The sequence below is a fragment of the Phalacrocorax aristotelis genome, chromosome 2, assembly GCF_949628215.1.
Source record: "Phalacrocorax aristotelis chromosome 2, bGulAri2.1, whole genome shotgun sequence".
NCBI classification, from domain to species: Eukaryota; Metazoa; Chordata; class Aves; order Suliformes; family Phalacrocoracidae; genus Phalacrocorax; species Phalacrocorax aristotelis.
The window spans coordinates 32,467,599-32,485,856 of NC_134277.1; the positions used below are offsets into that span (position 1 = coordinate 32,467,599).

Here is an 18,258-nt window from a genome sequence, read left to right on the forward strand (position 1 = left end):
AACAGCCTACACTTTGTTTTTAACAAATAAGGGTCTTTCAAATTTTCTGTTGGCTTTGAAGTCATAAATAAGTAGACTCTCAGTGAGTACAAGCTATGAGAAAAACTCAAGAGTATTACATGCAATATGTTAAGATGGAAAGTTAGATATTTTTTTTTCACGGTATCTCTAACTTACCTCCACATTAATGTGATATCCTTTCATTATTACATTAACTTTATTTGGTAAATGAGTTGTTTAGATTGTTTTGTAGGATGCAGAATGTACTGGAAAGTGTTGCATCTCTAAGTAGCTCATTTCACTTTTGCCTTGATAATTTTCCAGAGACATAATAGACACAGATGGCCTAAATAAAACCCTTGAAATACGATTTTCAGTTTTAGGGTTTCTGCAGGCAGATTAGCAATAGTCAGGCCCACTGCTGCTGAAGTAAACACTTCACAGCTGTCTCTTGCAAGAAAAGTCTTTGGTTCACAGATCAGAACCCAACACTCAAACCCAAGGACTTAATTATTAGGATGGAAAGTCAAGTTCCTGCTTATGTTCTTATCCTATAAACTTTCCATTTCTGGCCTCATCAGTGACCCAGCTTCAACAGAGAACGGGAAGGGTTCCTTTGCCCAGATTGTTGCCCAACATATGGAAATCTCCAATATAAGCTGACTATTGTACAGCAGCTGCTTTCTGAATGAAAAAGATCACAGCTCCTGTGCTGCATGTTGAACTCAGAAGTACTGGGTGCAGAGCACTATTCAGTTCATTTAAGCGACTTACACATTTTTAATTCCCCCTCTATTCTGCAGTTCAGTTGAAAGAGAAGCTAGATAAGAATAAAATACTTAACTCACCATCTCAAGGCACTTCTGGGTAGACTTAGATACCTAAAAGTGCCAAGGAGGACTTAGGTTTAAAATTCCTGGGGCTGGTAAGGTGTGAAGTTGGCATTCCTAATCATCACTGAGGTCCTACATGCCAAGGAAGGAACTCCAAACCTCATCCCACTACGTTCCTCCTGATTACACTTAGCAGGGCAGAAACAGTGTGGTCTCTTATGAACGTTTTATTTTCTCTCTTTTGTTATTATTTTTATTTAAAACAAAGAACAGAGTTATATGCTTTATATATCCAGAAAGATAATAATTTTCTCCCCTCTTGGAGGGAGGGAAACATGTAAAAGTGGAACACATTTTGCAGTTATTGCTAGGATTTCCGCTTAGTGATAGTCTTGTTAGCTTTGCTCTTCTCTGTGCTCTGGCAAGTGCAATGTTGACAAGACTTTTATCCTGCAGGTTGGTCAGAAAATCTAATAAGCCATTTTGGCAGACACGCTGTATAGAAGCAGTGAGTTCTCTTTGTTTCCTGGAATCATGTTTGAGTTTTATTGCCTATATTGTGTATATATCTTATCTGGACCTACAAAGACACTGTCTGCATTAGGTAAAGTATTTTTATCTCCCTGGTATTATTGTTCTCCTCTCTCCACAGTAATGCTTGAGTTGACAGTTTGCAGCAGGCAAACAATGAGTTTCTGAATGATAAAAGCATCACCTATCAGGAATGGGACCAGAACTTTCTTTGTAAACCAAAATTTTGTTCTTCATGCAAATCAGAGATTGGTTCATTCCCCACTGGTTCTAGAATGATTTCTTGGTTCTTTGTAACAGTGAGAAAATCTAGCTTCCAAAAGCTGGTAGGCTGTCAGATGATGTGACCCGTTTCTAGGAATTTCACTTAAATGATCTGCATCACAGAGAGTTGTCAGACACAATCTGGAGCATCAGACTAGGAGAATGGCTCTATATCACCTCTACATTACATTCATCTTTTTTTATGACTTTTAGCAAAAGTCTCGTCCATGGTAAGTTTTTAGATTGATCCCTTGTAACCTGAAGGACAGATGTGTGTGCTTCTAATTTCAAAGGGCACATCAGAGCAACCCATGTCTACTTTTGGCTAATAGGGTTGAATTAAAGAAAATAATCTTGTTCTTTCATTAATACAGAAAATGAAAGATTCTGTGGTATATGTTATTTGAATTCAAAATACATTGGATTATTACTGATTTTACCTTTTACTGGTGATGCTCCTTAGTAAAAAAAAAAAAAACAAAAACCCAACAACCGAAAAAAAACCAAAAACAACAAACCCAGAACCAAACCATGTTTCTCATCTTAGCCAGGAGATTAGTCCATCATACTCTGCTTCCACTGTGATCCATTCAATACCACCTCTATACCACCATTTTGTAAAAACTTCCACACATTACATTTGGCTCATTACTTACTGAATTTATAGGAACTATTCACAGTACATTAAATTAAGCATAAATATATACCTTTGTAAACAAGGCCTCAAGATTTTTTTACCTACTAGCAGAGCATCTCCTTTTTTTTTTTTTTTTGCAAACTATTGGAGATTTTAGCTCATTACCAAAACTCTTTATCCAACTCCACAAAACAACAACAGAAACAAAACTATCTTCTTCCCACTTCAAATGCTCAAAAGCATTATCATCAAATAAGTTTTGTTAAAAATGCCTTTCAGATTCAGAGTCTCATTTCTTGGTCAAATTTATCCTTCAGTTTTAAGAAACAGACTACCAAATTGCTTCTAAATTACTCAACTACTGGAAGTACTTTAAATAAACCTTGTTACACTTGTTTACTCCTGCATTCCTTTCTTGTTTATTTAAATGAAATTACAGCACACAATGTGGAAAAGGTAGGTCCAAGAAAATGGAAAAATGAAATTTGCAAAGAAATAGAGGACCAATCTCAATTGTTAGGGCCTGGGAACTAATAACTGAATATTTTTTCTATTGTCTCATGCTGTCACTTATTTATCACATTGTCCTAAAGATGTTATGATTCTTTTAACCACCATCCAATAGACTTTTGTCTAAAATAGATTCTGCTTAAAAAGACAAGTTTCAAAAATAGCTTTTGCTAGTCATAGGTGTACTGCTACTTAAAAAAAAAAATGTACATTTTAATGTATTTTACTTAATTTTACTTGGTTTTTTAATCCACTTGTTTAAATTCCTTACTACCCTATGCTCATATTTGAAAAAAAAAAAACACAAACAAACAAAAAAAACCCAACAAAACAAAATGAAACAAAACAAAACATTCAGAACATTTTTTCTTAATCTGGCCACCTTCCTAGGTAAGAGCTGATTGATGTAAGGACTTCATGATTGGGCCACAATAGCTCACCTGTACTCAGGGAGCCCCGATGGGCTTTGCATGGCTTCCTGCCAGGAACAGAATTCCTTTTCATGAAAGCGGGAAGCCTCCACAATTTCACTCTCTTTCAATGCTTTTCATTAAAGAAAACTGAGCAGAAGTCAAAGCTAAAGAAAGTCATAGACAGAAGCTTAGATCAGTACACACTGCACATAAGTGCAAAATATTTTTTTACAAATACAATATACTTCTACAGCAAGTTTAGGTTTTACTGAATTGGTGCTTTCTGACAAAAACAAATGTATTTTGGCCTATATCTGTAGCAATTTCACATCTTTTCTTCCAGACTGCATGAGGTGTTGCCAAAATTTTTCCCATTCCTTGCCTGTTTTCAGCCATGTTACTCCTGGTTAATAGTAGTGGCTCACCTTTTTCTGCTCCCAGAGTTCGATGAGGTAGGAAGGTTTAAACGGGAAAAAGAGATGCCTTAAGAAACCTGACTTCCATGACTATGGTAAAGGGCAGATTACAGTCTTTCCTTAAATTAGAAAATTAAACAGAAACTAATGCATGTCAAAGATCAAACAGGCAAGGAATAATCTGCCTCTGCAATTACTACCAACAAGGATTGATTCAGTTGATACTTTCCAAATACAATTTGACATCCCATAAAAATTACAGCTAAACCAACAGAAACTAATTTCTGTTTTTCACAGGTGTCTATCAGGTTATAAACACACCTAACTTATTGGTTGTAATAAATGCATAACGGAAGGATATAGTTTATATAAGCCATAGACCTTCCGAATCACCTGTGAAAATAAACTGAAATGGAGTATTTCTGTCTGTCAGTAACAGTCCTGAAACATTTTGTGGCTTTTGAAAAATTAGATTTTTAGTGCTCTTTGACCAAAGCTTTTTTTTTTTTAATCTCCTTATGATCTAGATGAGAATGGTCTAGTCATAGAAACATTTCTCCCAGACCATTTAAGAGCAGATCTACTGACTGGGTTATTCTATTGACCTAAATAGTATTGGATAGGACCAAAAATTGTTTTCTCTTCATTTACTGAGACCCTATCTTTATGCACCATTACAGAAAAGTGTTTTCTTCAGTTGTTTTCAGGTTTTGTGAGTTGGTTTTGATTTTTTTTTTTTTTTCATTTTTCATTTCAATAAACTATTATGAGGTTATTTCAATACTTTGGTGCTACTCTGAAATTTTTTAAAAAATCTTTGGAAAATTTCAGATTGCCATGGGGGAAAAAAAGTGGACTTTAGACAGCAACGTTCTTGTTATGGGAGAATATAGTTAAATGCAAATGCATAACAAGTCACAAAGTCATGTTTTCACTCTAGCACACCCGACCTTTCTTTATTAATTACAGAAATTCCTTTCTTGTATCAAGAGCCCATTCTGATTTTGGTGCTAAAGATCTTTTATTATTACTAAAAGAATGGTATAGTGCAATTTTTATATAAGATCTATGGTGTTTAAAATGCTGTACTACTTTATATAAAAGGCCAAAAGCTAATGCATACCAAGTATGCAGGAAATAAAGAAGTCTAACTGAGGTAGAACAAATGGGTACTTTTGATCTTTATGATTTGGTATACTGTCTTCACAGGAATACACAAGCCACTTGAGTTAAGATAAAATAGATCATGTCTGATCTGCTAATAGGAAAGCTGGACAAAAACTGATGTAACAAATATTGAAGAAGGTCAAAGTTATAACACAGGAAACTTCTCTTAGCGCTGTTTGAAACAGCACTGGACACATTCTAAATTAAAGTATAGGAAAATATCAGGGATCAAACTTTGGCTATGAACTTTTGCTCTATGCTGAAACATGGCATAGAAATTTTCATCACAGCATGATCCTTCTCTTGTAATTACTGAATTCAGTTTAAATTACTCCCAAAACAAAATGCCTTCCCTCAGAAACTTTCATATACTTTTGTTCTTTCCTATTAGTTAAATGTATTTTTTTAAAAAACAAATAATGTGTATCCTTTATTAAGCTTTTCCATGTTATTAAAAACAAATTGCTTATTAAATAAAAGATAATTTTTTACTGTATCTTACTAGATTTTCTTTTGCTGAAGGAGAAGGATGTGTAAACAAAATTTGTGAAGATACAATTTCCAAACATACTTGACTAGTCAATATGGGGTCAAACCTTGTCTAAGGAAACATTGATACGAATTAAAAGTAATAGATATCTGTACACAAACTTAACATTTCTTATCAAATGCTTGTGCATTTTAGAAGCAAACTATTACATCTTGCACTGGCAGAACAGAAATAATGAAGCCTATCTCCACTAGACCCTCAATAACGTACTGCCACGCTGTAACATCACACACCACAAGCTCCCAGAGGACACCTGAGCTGCCAGGAGATGATGAATCACAGCTCTCAGAGCAAGGGCTAGCAGCAGTCGCTGAGACAGGGTGCTGTTTTCTATATAACCCTAGGCCTGCAGCCCCAGACAAACCTCATATGTTGTGAAACTGCTGGAAACTGTGACTTACAGAAAGGATTTTCATTTTACTATAATCTGTGCAAGATAATTAGAACTGTTAAAATTCAGGAAAAGGGCTGTTAAAAAAAAATTAGAAATATCACAGCTTTAAACCGTTAAATTTTAACAGTTCTTGCAAAAAAACCCCAGTATAATGGTGAAGCATCATATTAATTTCACAAAAAATATTGGCTAATATAAACTGCATTGCTGCAACAGCTGCTACTATTTCCCTTCCTTTCCCTTCTCTTGTCTGTTATGCCCTTGCCCTTGAGAGCAGGAAATCTGCCACCACAGGGTGTAAACCTAGTTCTATTTTGACATAATTTTTGACCTTAAAGCTTGACTTCAACATATTTCAACTCATTTCAGCTGCGCTACAAAATCAACAATATCAACATTAAGACTATCTTCCCTTGTAAACAAAGATCTCTGAATGGATCAACTGGATCAGTACAAAAGAACCCCTGTTTTCCTACTGGCACAATAATTTAATAGTAGGTAGTGCTTATCTTTTCATTATGACTGAAATTCACTCCTGTCTAGGCCAGTGTCTAAACTTGGCACATGGCGCATATGCTATGGAAATTCTTTGTAAGCCCTATGACGGATTTAGCACTTTAGAGGGATGTAGGCGATTCATAGGCCTCTGAAATTCACTTTAGAAACATTAGATGCACATTGTGGCACCAGTGCTGAGACTCACTGGGTTACTGCTACACAGCAAAACATTAGAAACACCTCAGCAAAGGAAGAAATGGCTTCAGACAGCAGAGAAGAGGTAAATGAGGCATATTATGTTTTAATTGGTGTTAAAACACAGTAAAAACAGTTTGAGGAACGTAAGGCATGGTCAAAGAAACTTTGCTACCACAGGATTCAGAATATTCCTTTGGTATAATTTCAAAGTGTTCAAATCTGTTCAAAACATTTTGACAAGATTAATTGTGTATTGCTTGAGCTTATGCAAGTTCTGTGGATGTATGTATGTCATTTTATTGTAAGCCTTTCCTATTCACATGTGATGATGCAGACCATCAGCCATGTATTAATGAACTTAGAAATGTGCCCAACAGAAGTGAAATTTCAACAACAGAAGCTTGCTATTGGGTCGCTGCAAGTAGCTTTTTTCCTTTTTTATTTTTTTAATTCTTTTTTTTAAAGCGAACACACATGAAAGAGAAAATAAAACTTGTGATTTGAACAACACAATCTCCTAAAACAGCAGATCAGGAAAATAAAATTGTCTTCCAACGTAATTGTCCTATAGATCACATGATGAAACTACAGAAGGAAAAAAACCATCTGTATAAGTCAGAATAATCGAAGGAGTAAGTGTTGTAGAGACAATTAGACTGCAGCCTACTCAGGCTACTGAGAAATATGCTACTGACATATAACATGGAATACTTTTAAACACCTCTACCGTAGTGTGAGGGAGAAGGCAGAAGGCTATTCAACTACCTGAGAAGTGTGGGAAACTACTTACTAATTACTGTCGGTTGTTGACTGCATATGTATGGAAACTCGATATGGTCTATGCACTCACAAAACACAAATAAATAGGTGCAGTCATAAACAAATAGCCATGAGATAATCAAAGAGCATTCTTCATCTGAGAACTACTTGCACTGAGAAGGAAGCAATATTTGACTTCAGTTTTAACTTTAAATGATCTTTAAGAAGCACCGGGTTTTGGATATTTTCCCTAAAATATTTATCTTAGAAACAAAATCAGTTTCAGTATCTGCCAGAAGTGTTTAATAAGCTGCAAGATAGGAAAATATAGTATTAAAATAGCAAAAAGTTTTGATTCCTTACAGTTACTTTTTTTTTTTAAATCTAATTGGGACCAACTGGCCTCATTGCTTCTTATAAACTTAGCAATATATATTCAGAAAAAGGAATAAAAATGAACAGATGTTTCTCCTTAGAGAAGTCAGACAAAGATTTTTCTTACACAATAAATCAGCTGCTAGTGGATTTCCAGGACACTGCTCCAGGCTAACTGTTTAGGTATGGCTTGAAAACATGGTTTACCTCTGTATGTATCCAAAACTGGTAAAGCAAATTAAACTGTAGATGAACAGCAAACACTGAAGGGGGAATGAAAAGAGCCATGGGCAAGTTGAAAATCTGAAAAATGAGAAAGAAAATATACTTTAGATATATCATACTGTTGTGTCAAGGGCACAAAGCACTGCACAAGATAATTGCTTCTTCTAATACCTCCATAATGTAGACATTATGTAGAATAGATACTGATTATTATGTTACTACTAGATATGCTATAGCAAATCAGACACAAATTGCTGCTAAAGTGATTTGCCAAAAGTCATAAAGTGAGCAAGTAGAAAAATCAAGAAAAGAACTCAGAAATCCTGAGATTAGATGGTTATTCTCTATACTATACAGAGTAGACAGCAACATATCCTTGACATGAAGGGTTCACTTATAGGGGAGAATTATCACAGAGTAAGCAAGGTGTGAATTTAAAACACTATTGCTTTTCCATCTGAACTCCCCACATGAGCACCATAAGGGCAAGGTGGCTTACTTGGCTTTCAAGGTTAATTATAAATTTGCACCTTAACTTCCACAAGGCATCTCCCTCGAAGCCCCGATATATTGCTGAGTTCTAAAGATGTGTTAGCATGAAAACTGTTTCAGAAAACTGCTTACTTAGGAAAGACTGCCTTGTGCAGAAGACTACTTAAGCAGAAGAGCCACTTTCAAACCCACAATTATCGATGCCCCCATACTTTAGAAGAAATACCCTAAACACTGGCATGGAGTCAATCTTTTTTGTAAGTTCCTTCTTCCTCCTTCCTCTAACCTTAACACCCTTAGTATTTAATTATTAAAAGGGGGGGATCTACAAAAATAGAGACTGAGAGATATTTGTCCCACAACTGCCAGAATGTTCTCGCAAGATTATTTTACAAAGAAGCCAAGAAAGGAGTAGGACACACGGCCAGATTTAAGTAAAGGTACTGAATTTTTGTTCTTATTATTGATTGTACCTGTCTAATGGCATGATAAGAGCAGGAAATTTTTTAAAAGGAATGGAGAGGAAGTTGAAACCCAGATGGTTTTCAGATTATTCATGGAAGTTGCTGCAGGATTTAAAGCAGGGTTAAAAATTATATGCTTTTTCCCTAAAAGTATCAGAGACAGTTTGGTGGTATTTAGAGATGACTCAGAAGGGAAGGAAGGATCATCTTCATACTTATTTTCTAACCTACTTCTCACAACGAGTACTAGGATTTCCCCTCTAAGTTGTGAGATGAGGGAAATTTTATACAGGTAAATTTGAGATTGACAAAGAAGAATGTTTTCCTAACTGCCTCATGTTTCCTTGCAAAATAAGCTTTATTTTGCACCGAAAGGATTTCAAAGATCATTTAAAAAGTAGAATGAAAACATGCCCCATACAAAAGATTTGGTTTGTCCTATCTGTGGTTCCACTGGAACAAGAAGATCAATGTCAGGGAAAAAAAAAAATCATTAAATAGTTCTTCACTGGAAATGCCAATTCACCAAATCAAAACATTTCATGGGAATGTACCGACTTTCACTACCCTGCAGAGTAAAAGCTTTCCTTGTTCCAAGATGGAATTTCTGGTCAAAACTGCAGAGAAACACTTATCACATGCACAGATCTTTTCCCACTTGTAGATTCAGCAACAGAGGTTGAGAGCGAGCCACAATAACTGATAACCTGACAGGAAAGGCACTCATTGAGGGGGTGGAGAGGGATTCCTATCTGGGGCTGCTGCACTGCAGCTGTGTGCCTTCACACTTAGGGCATTGCCCCTTTTGAAGGGTGTGTGTCCACTGCATGCTCTACCTTCCTCCCTCTCATTTGTAAGTAAAAGCTTATAAACACTTCCACTACACAAAGGGAAAATGTTGAACCTCCTGAGGTTTAGCAGGAGGGCTGAGTTGCCTACACTGGGCCCCTCCATGTCCATGCCGGGTCTCGGGGCCCACCTGGCGATGCAGCCAGCTCCCACCGGCAGGCTGCGGAGGGGTGGTGGGGCACAGCAGGGCAGCTGCCAACTGCTCCTTCACATGGGCTGTACTTCTGTGAGGATTCGTCAAGAGTTAAAGGTAAAAAAAGAAAAACATCCAAACATCCCTTACAGATCCCAGACCTGGCAGACTCCTCAGTAGGTAAGAAGTGAACTTTGTGACTCTGCTGAAAAGAACAGTGTTACCTCTTCCCTTTCCCGATTTATACACAGATGTTTCCACTGCTTTTAAACCAAGAAGGCATAATTCAACCCTTTTTCTAAACGTATAGACTAAAGCTATCAAATTATCATGGATCTATTATTTGCAATCAAATCTTACCCTTCAAGGAGAGTTAAGAACTGGTACTCACAGAATTAAGTAATAGCTTTTCAAGGTGTGTATCTTAGTTTCTCCTTATACAATTACACTTTAACGAAGTGTTTCATCAGAATCAAAGGTTTATACAGCATTAGCTTGCTGGTTTCTCCTTAAAAATAAATATACTTTTTTCCCCACATCTTTTTCCCACAAAATGGGCTTCAAAAGCATCTCTTAGTCTTAACAGTAGGTCTGCTTCACTATGGCCCCTCACTGGAGTAACAGAAACACTGTGTGTGCAAACAACACGAAGCAATACACATTTGGTTCCAAGTTCAGGAGTACATCTCTGATTGGCCTTCAAGCATGTTTTTCTCTTCTCTTCTCTTTCATTTCGCATCTTTTCAATCAGCTCGAGCACAACCCACACAGATAAATATGCTGATTTATTTATCTTATAACTTTTAACTTAAAACACATACAGAGCTGGCAGCAAAACAGTCCCACAATCCCACATCATCCACCACAACTTTCTCACAGCCTCCACAAAACTGCATGTCAAACTGCATTCAACAGTACACATTCAGCAACATCAGATCACTCTCAGAGAGTAACTAAAGGCTTCACTGAGTTTCAGCTTCAAGGCAGATGTATCCATGGGGTTCTGGACAAGTCTGGCAGTCTAAAAATATAGCAGTGCTATAAGAATTAGCAAGAATAGATTTCATGCACAGTAAGGTTTTGGAGAAAGGAAATTGGCACACCTCTCAAAAGTTCTAGAGGGAGGTAAACCAATATTTACATTAATCAAATGTCTTGGCTAATACCAAATATTTGGTGGGAAAAGCACTGCACGCAACAGTACTATGGATTCCTAGGTTGACTTTCCTTTGCTCAAAGCAAATGAATTTAAATGTACATATATTATTTGCCAAGTGATACCAGTGTGGTCCTGAGGATGGTTTTTAGAATCTAAGGTGGTCAGACATCTTGGCCTTCCTGAATACTTTATGCTCTCTGAGGTATCATCCTCAAAACCACGCAGGCAGACGAAGTGCTCATGCACACACCCATATGCTAACACAGGCTTTTTGTCTTTTTTGAATTATTGTTTTTGTTAAGCATTTGCACATATGGTCCCAATGGGTAAATGTGAAAAGGTTAAATCTTTAACATGGCAGTATTTACATAGGAAGCAGAGTTGTGACAGAGATGCATCTCTTCCGCTATTGTTCATTATGGCCATTTAAATTTGAGGCACTCCTACTAGATTAGATGACCATTTTCTGAATTAAAAACTAACAAGAATTTACAGAGAAGACTTTAAGAAGCAAAATGGATAGTATCTGCTTCAAAATTTCCAGAAGAACTAATCATTTGTTTGGCATAGCACTTTAACTCACCTAGTGTCATGGGCTTGAAACAGTTATGAACGAGCTAAGTCTATGCTCAGTTATGTGAGCATAAATCCAGACTAACTGTAGTTAGAGGAGTTACGGTAGATTTGCATGTGTGAGCACACACACTTGGCTTTCAGTCATTTGCTCATAGGCTAGTTTTAGAGATTGCCAGAGGACTGTGGGTCTCCTCCACCGTCAGTATTATACTTCACTGGAGAAGAGCATTTATATGTTTTATATATACAAAAATACATTTTAAACTCTAATTCTGAAAATTCAAGTTTTGAAGTTATTATTCGTTTTTTAAAAAAACAAATAACCAACCAAACAAACCACAATCTGAGTTAAAAAATAGAGTCAAAAGATATCATGAGAGTGCAACTGAGGAAATCAGCAGATAGTATGTTACGTTTATGAATGTATTTGGAAACATAAATTTTTAAATCTGTAAGTGAGTACTTGTCTTAATTTATACTGCATGTGTACACAGCTCACACCGTTAAAAAAAAAACAACTTATATCTGAAATAACACTAGGTAAAAGTAGTAGCATATTGCCCTTACTTAGTGGAGTACTGACACACGACATGAATGAGCAGAGACAAATAAATACATTTGCATGTCCAAAGCAATCTTTAGTAACAATTTCTCTCCCTGCTCCTTTCATTTGCACAGACATATTCTTGAGTAGTTATGCTATACTCTGATCTTATCCTGTACATATGCATGAATAACCCAATGAAAAAAATTGTCCCATTTTACTTAAAAATCGATGAAAATATAAATACAGGGTTATAATTAGCCTTCTTAAACTTAACTACTGTATCCCTTTTCAAGTTTGCTGTAAAACATTAATAAATGTATTTTTAAAGCTTCTGATTCTCAGGTTCTTCGGTTTCAACCTCTGAGCTTTCAGTGTCAACCATCTTAAATAATTTATATGTTTTTCTTCGAAGGGAAATAAACACTATGTTTTCACTTTTACTAGATCTTGTTGATATTAGTTTGTCAAATCTTGTGCAACTTACCCAGGAGGTGTATTTCTGCAGGAAAGATTGTCTCAAGGCTGTGAATAAGTTGTAATCTTCAGAACTGTGATGTACTTGGTGCGCTGCCCACAGTATATTAACCTCTGCAAAACACGTAATTTCTAATGAGGTATGTACTAGAGAACAAGGCAACGTTTGTTTCCCAAGGCCTTTTTTCTTAAGCTAAAAGCAACTAATCCCCCAACTTACACTTTGCTATTTTACCGTCGTATAGCAGGTAATAAAACCTAATGTTCAGAGCTGAGTTTGGGTAGGCTGGCTTAAATGTTAGTAAGGGGACAAAAGTCAATGTAACTTTCATGCTGAGGAAGGAGAGGCTGTGACAGGAACTAAAATCATTGCTGGAAGAGCAGAAGGATGTGTGAGATGACAGTAAAACAGCCAGAAAGACTGAGCTGAGTCCTGATAACATGAGGCAGTAGCAGCTCTCTATGGGGTTCAGAGGGACAAGGACTGCGGATGCTTTCAGGCCTGCATTTGTTCACTGAAGTTATATTTCAAGGCTAGAAGGGAACACAAAATATTCCACAAATCTTGCATTTCAAATTTAAACAACTTAACTAATGTCTGCTGTTATGCTTACAGTTTTCTGGAACACGTAAATCTTCAAGCCCACTAGTACCACAGACCACAAAACACAGCCATTGCCTGCCCACTAGTGACAAATGGAAAAACAAATGGTTGCTTGCTGGGAACTGTGGACCCAGCCAAAGGAGAGCAGTGGCTCTATTGTGTTACAGTTCAAAAAAAGTTGCTGGAATAAGGGCAGAACTAGTGTCAGCCATGTCCTCTGAAGGCATAACACCTCTAATGCACTGCAGGGAAGACAACTTCAAAATCCTGATTGTATTTCAAGGCATTTTCTCATTAAATGCAGATCTGGGTGGCCCCTCTGCATTTTATATTGATATCTGGACAGTCTTAAGCGAGAGGATTAAGATAAAGATATTCATGGCCATGAGATGTATAGCTACGAGGATGACCTTAATTATAGCAAAATGAGAAAGTGGGTGGTTAATGCAGCCCAAATAATGCCTATTTAGCATAAACCTAAATTTAAGGTCACATGTATTTCAGGAGACGAAGCAGACACAAAGCCTCAGCTGATTACAGAAATTAAAAATTAACTGGCCGTCCACAAGCTGCACACTCCCACTGCCACTGACTTGTTTCACCAGAGCAATTAAAGAAGTGCCTTTGGTAGATATCAGAATCTCATTCATAGAATAACCTTATGATGTGTAAAGTCCTGAAATTATCTGGTGCCAAGCTTACACCAAATAGTTTTTCTGGTGATTAACATGTACTTACAATGTAAAGTCATGCCAAAAAATCGTCTTAATGAATCTCAAGGTGTCTCCACCATTTCAGGGGACTAGACAGTCTTGTAACAAGACGTAACAGTGCTGTATGCCAGAAACTGAGAATTTTAAATCTAATGAGTTTTGACAGTTTAGTAATTTACATGACAACAGTATATTTGAATGTCCTCTAAGTCCTCAAAAATCCTTACAACTGCTGAATTAAATCTGTAATTTCAACTATCATAAAACACTTACCACTCATTCTGAGAATTCTTCTTCTTTAAATGCATTTGTTCCTTCAGGAACGAATGTTCATTATATCAAGAATTAGTGATCTCTCTCTCAAAAAAAAAAAAAACCCCAGCAACATCTCTGCCTAATGAGCTCACTAGGAGATGAATTATTCAGGTGAGCTTCAGTATTCAATAATAATTTGTATTTGAAATGTTTCCCAAGACCTCGACAGAAGCTAAATGAGTGAACAAAGCATCTGAAAAGGTGGAGGTTAAAGACCTGTCTCCTTAGTTGTTTTAAAAGCATTTACTTCCTATCACAAACTGTGTGTAACACAAGCCTCCACTCAATGAAGTACAGCTGTACAAACAGGGTACAGTAACTGGATCTTGCTTCTTTCCCTCAGTCATTTTTCAGCATTGTGAAAAGTTCAAGGAAGGGAATCTATGATGATTTTTACAGTCTACTTTCATTGTAGTTAAGGTCAAATGGTTTTCAAAATGAATTACTAAAAAGGGATTTTATTAGCATTCATTTTTTCAGTTAAACTGCCTCTTACACTAACAAGAATATAGAATACTGTAACTGAATATTGGTAAAATGTTAATCTTTCAGATGTGCAAGTCAGCTTAAATGTTCTATCATTCAAAAATATACCACAGGAATAAGAGGGACATAAACAAACAATTATGTCACAAGTAATTTAACTGCTAAAGCGATTTCTGACTTCTTCTGTTACAGCTAAGTAAATTAAATCCTGCTCCTTAATCCTATTCTTGCTGACATCAATGGCACAGACTATGTTAAATTCCTTGGAAAAATAGGCAGAGTTGATCAGAAATCATTTTTGTCCTAAATGTTTATCTGAAGAAACTGATCATCAATAACTTTTTATTTGAAGTAGAAGAATAACATCATGAATAAGTGTGAAATGGATTGCCCCAAAACTCAGTCTCTAACCATTAGTACATTAAAAGTATAACAATTTTAATGCCTAAGAGGCATCTCACAAACGTAAGAAACAGACCAAGTGCTCATCAAGGAATACAGCTGACTGCTCACCAACTACCCGTGACAGAAACCAAAAAGTATGTGTCTATGGAAGAGTTGTGGCTTCACTTTTTCATTCATAATCATGGTAACTTGAAGCAAAATGAGAAAAGTTATTTGAACAAGAACGAAATTATAAAAGACTGCCTCCCATCCACTTTCTCTTACTTACTACTACATAATGACTTAAGAAGAGAGTAAGACTGAGATATGGCCAATTCCAACACAGTTTTTTTTAAAAAAAAATTTATGTAGAAAACAGGAAGTATTAATGCATTTTGTAGATCTTTCCAGTCCAAATTGTCCTGTGAACATGCAAGGAAAAAGTAAGTGATGGAAATGGAGAAGCTTCCTGAACAATGACCTAATGGAATTTTTTGTTTTCTAAGTCAAAGATAATTGGTAAATAAAATAAAGAGTTACACAACTGGAATACACATAGGCACAAAACAGCTATTTTTGATTCAGGAGAGTGAACATCATAGAATCAAAGAACAATTCAGGCAGGAGGGGACCGCAGGAGTTCTCCAGTCCAACCTCCTGCTCACAGCAGGACCAGCTATGAGCTTTCTCCACCCATGAGCTATGAGTGCTCCACCCAGTTGGGTCTTGGAAGCTTTCTGCAACTTCTGCCATAGTGGAGAACTATCTCTAATAGAAGATAAAGGTGGCCTTTCCATTTTGTGCATTTGTGACGAAAGTTATACAAATTATAACATAGCACACCAAGGGTCTCCTTTCCTGGTGTGCTTTCTTCGGGTTCCTTTTCATGGCTGGAGACCTGGTGTGCTATTTGAATCTGGGGATGAACAGAACAACTACATCTTGCTACTGGAGTTAATTATTAATACATTATTATTACCATTGTAGAGAATCAATTAATATCTTCTGTTACCCAATATAAACTAAAAGAATCAGCATGTAATCCGAGAAGAGAGTTAATTGTGCCACCTCGATAGGTGAGGAAGGAAAGAAAATCAGTGTTACATAGGAATTGCTGGATGATAAATAGGTTATTATCTGGCCCTGATTTTCAGTCTAGCTCTTTAGTCTCCATGAAGTTATCTCAGACTCAGACCTGCAGTTGTTAAAAAGCAGTGGGCTCTGAACAGTTGAGAGATTTGTATCTTAATACTGATTCTAAAGGAAAAAGAAAATCTGTCTGTATCAGCATTAGTCTAATATATTAATTCTACTGATTAGAAAAAAGGAAATGAAAGGTTGAGGGAACTGGCCTGGAGAAAAGAAGGCTTTGGGGGACTTAGTAGTAGCCTTGAAGAACCAATTATCAAGAAGGAAGAGTCAGGCTTTTTGTAGCAGTCCCACTTTATCTTCTTTTTTGCGTTTTCCAAAAGGAAGAAAAATTAATGATGTTATCATTTTTTTCCACTTCTTCCCTCCCTCCTCCTCCTAATTAATACATAAAAATGTAATGTTTCACACACCATCACGACCATATTGATATGTCAACCAAAGATACCACTTAGCCGTAATATTTTTCTGTTTCAGGTTCAGTTTTAGCTCTAATGAAATCCCCTTCTATGAGACCCAAAGATAGATCCAATGCCTGGGCCACGTTTCACTACTGCTGAAGTATTTTCCTTGCAGCAGTAGAAACTGGTCATCATGCACATAAGATTTTCCTCTAAGAATACATAATGTGGTGTTGTTCATTTCTGTAGTTTTCAGTGATTTCCACAGCCCACCACATTTTGATTAACAACAGGAGAAAATATATATGCCAAAAAATATGTAGTCATTTTAAGGAGTGGAATGTGTTGCATTCACCTACAAGCAATAGAAAAGGGATCATCTCACGGGTCTACTTCTTTCCAGTCAGAATTAGTAGAAACTCCAGGACTACTGAGGAAAGAAAAAAGGTCTGGAAGATAAACCTTCCACTCATTCCTCTTCTATGCATTTCAACCCTACCTACAAAGATAAAACAGAAGAATATGTAGCATTTAAATAATTTCTCCACTAAACTGATAGCTTTTCTTACTCACGAAAAAATACCAACCTGTTTGATTACTTACTAGCTTCTTACTTTGTTCTAATTGATCTGTTCTGTTGATGTTTCTGAAATGTTTGAATAAATCTTTTCTCATGCAGGGCTTTTTCAAAGAGTCTCATTCCCTGTTGGATTCTACACTTGCATTGGATGAACAACCATTGAGACAGAGCACCACTTAAGTTTTGTTTCTGTGAGGGACAATTACTGGATTTTTTTAATAAAAGTTGCTTAAAAACTGTATTTTGGGACCCAGAGTGGATGCCTTTATTAAAACTGGGGAGTCACCCTAGAATCCATTCCACCTCACATGAAAACAAAAACCCACCTACACGATTAGTTACCATCTCCACAACAGAAGTAGATATGATCCATACATGACTCCCCTGTTTAGTCTGTTGTGGTGTAGTCCCTCTTTTGTTACTCTTCTGATCCAGCTTTGCTTTCTGTTTTTTGTTTTAGTGTTGTTCAATAAGAGTTGCAAGATAGGTTATTTGCCAAAAGCCTCTGCTTCCTTCTTATTAGAAATATAATTCTTATAGGAACAAATTCTTTCCTCAGTTACATTACTGTAAGCGTAGAGCTGTGCAGGTTTAATGAGAACAGGACTGGATCCAAGGAATTTATCTGGAAGACTGTATTATATACCACACACAAAGAAGCTGTATACAGGGAAATGTACACGTTTTTATTGCTGGTTTTGGTTTTTCACTTTTGTTTTTGTTTTTATAAAACACATTTTTCTTACATTGTGGCCTTGGCTACAGTGAGTATTATCAGTTTGTATTCTCAGGATGATCACATGTAAATCAAAGGACTAGCTGTAAGGAGATCTGAGTTCAAGTGGTGAATTAGTCTTAATTAAGTATAGAGCTTCAAACAATTTCCCTAACTTTCTTCTTCTGCATATTTTTATTGAAAAGTGCCTATCTGTGCATGTCCTTGACACAGACCAATTCTCAGAATTTAGAAAGTAGGAGTTCTACTGCTGTTTAGAATAATAGGAAAAACAGATTATATTAGCCTTTGCTCCCAGAGTTTTTGTGTCAGGAGGAGAAATGGAACAACTCAGAAGCACCTCTTCAGCCTCAACACTATCTAGTCCTCTTTGGTCATTTGCAAGGAAATATATTGCAGTACCCAGGTAACCCCAGGATAGGCAAT

General features: G+C 36.5%; 1 protein-coding gene across 2 annotated transcripts in view; it reads right to left on the reverse strand.

Moving 5' to 3' along the window:
• AGMO (alkylglycerol monooxygenase) overlaps positions 1-18,258 on the reverse strand; it is a 194,325-nt gene that overhangs the window by 103,513 nt on the left and 72,554 nt on the right. For both annotated transcript variants that reach the window (XM_075082949.1, XM_075082950.1), the window contains exons 4-5: positions 12,475-12,578; positions 7,753-7,848 (exon numbers count right to left, since the gene is read on the reverse strand). In XM_075082949.1, the coding sequence (XP_074939050.1) occupies positions 7,753-7,848; positions 12,475-12,578 (200 nt within the window). The remainder of the gene's footprint in view (positions 1-7,752; positions 7,849-12,474; positions 12,579-18,258) is intronic.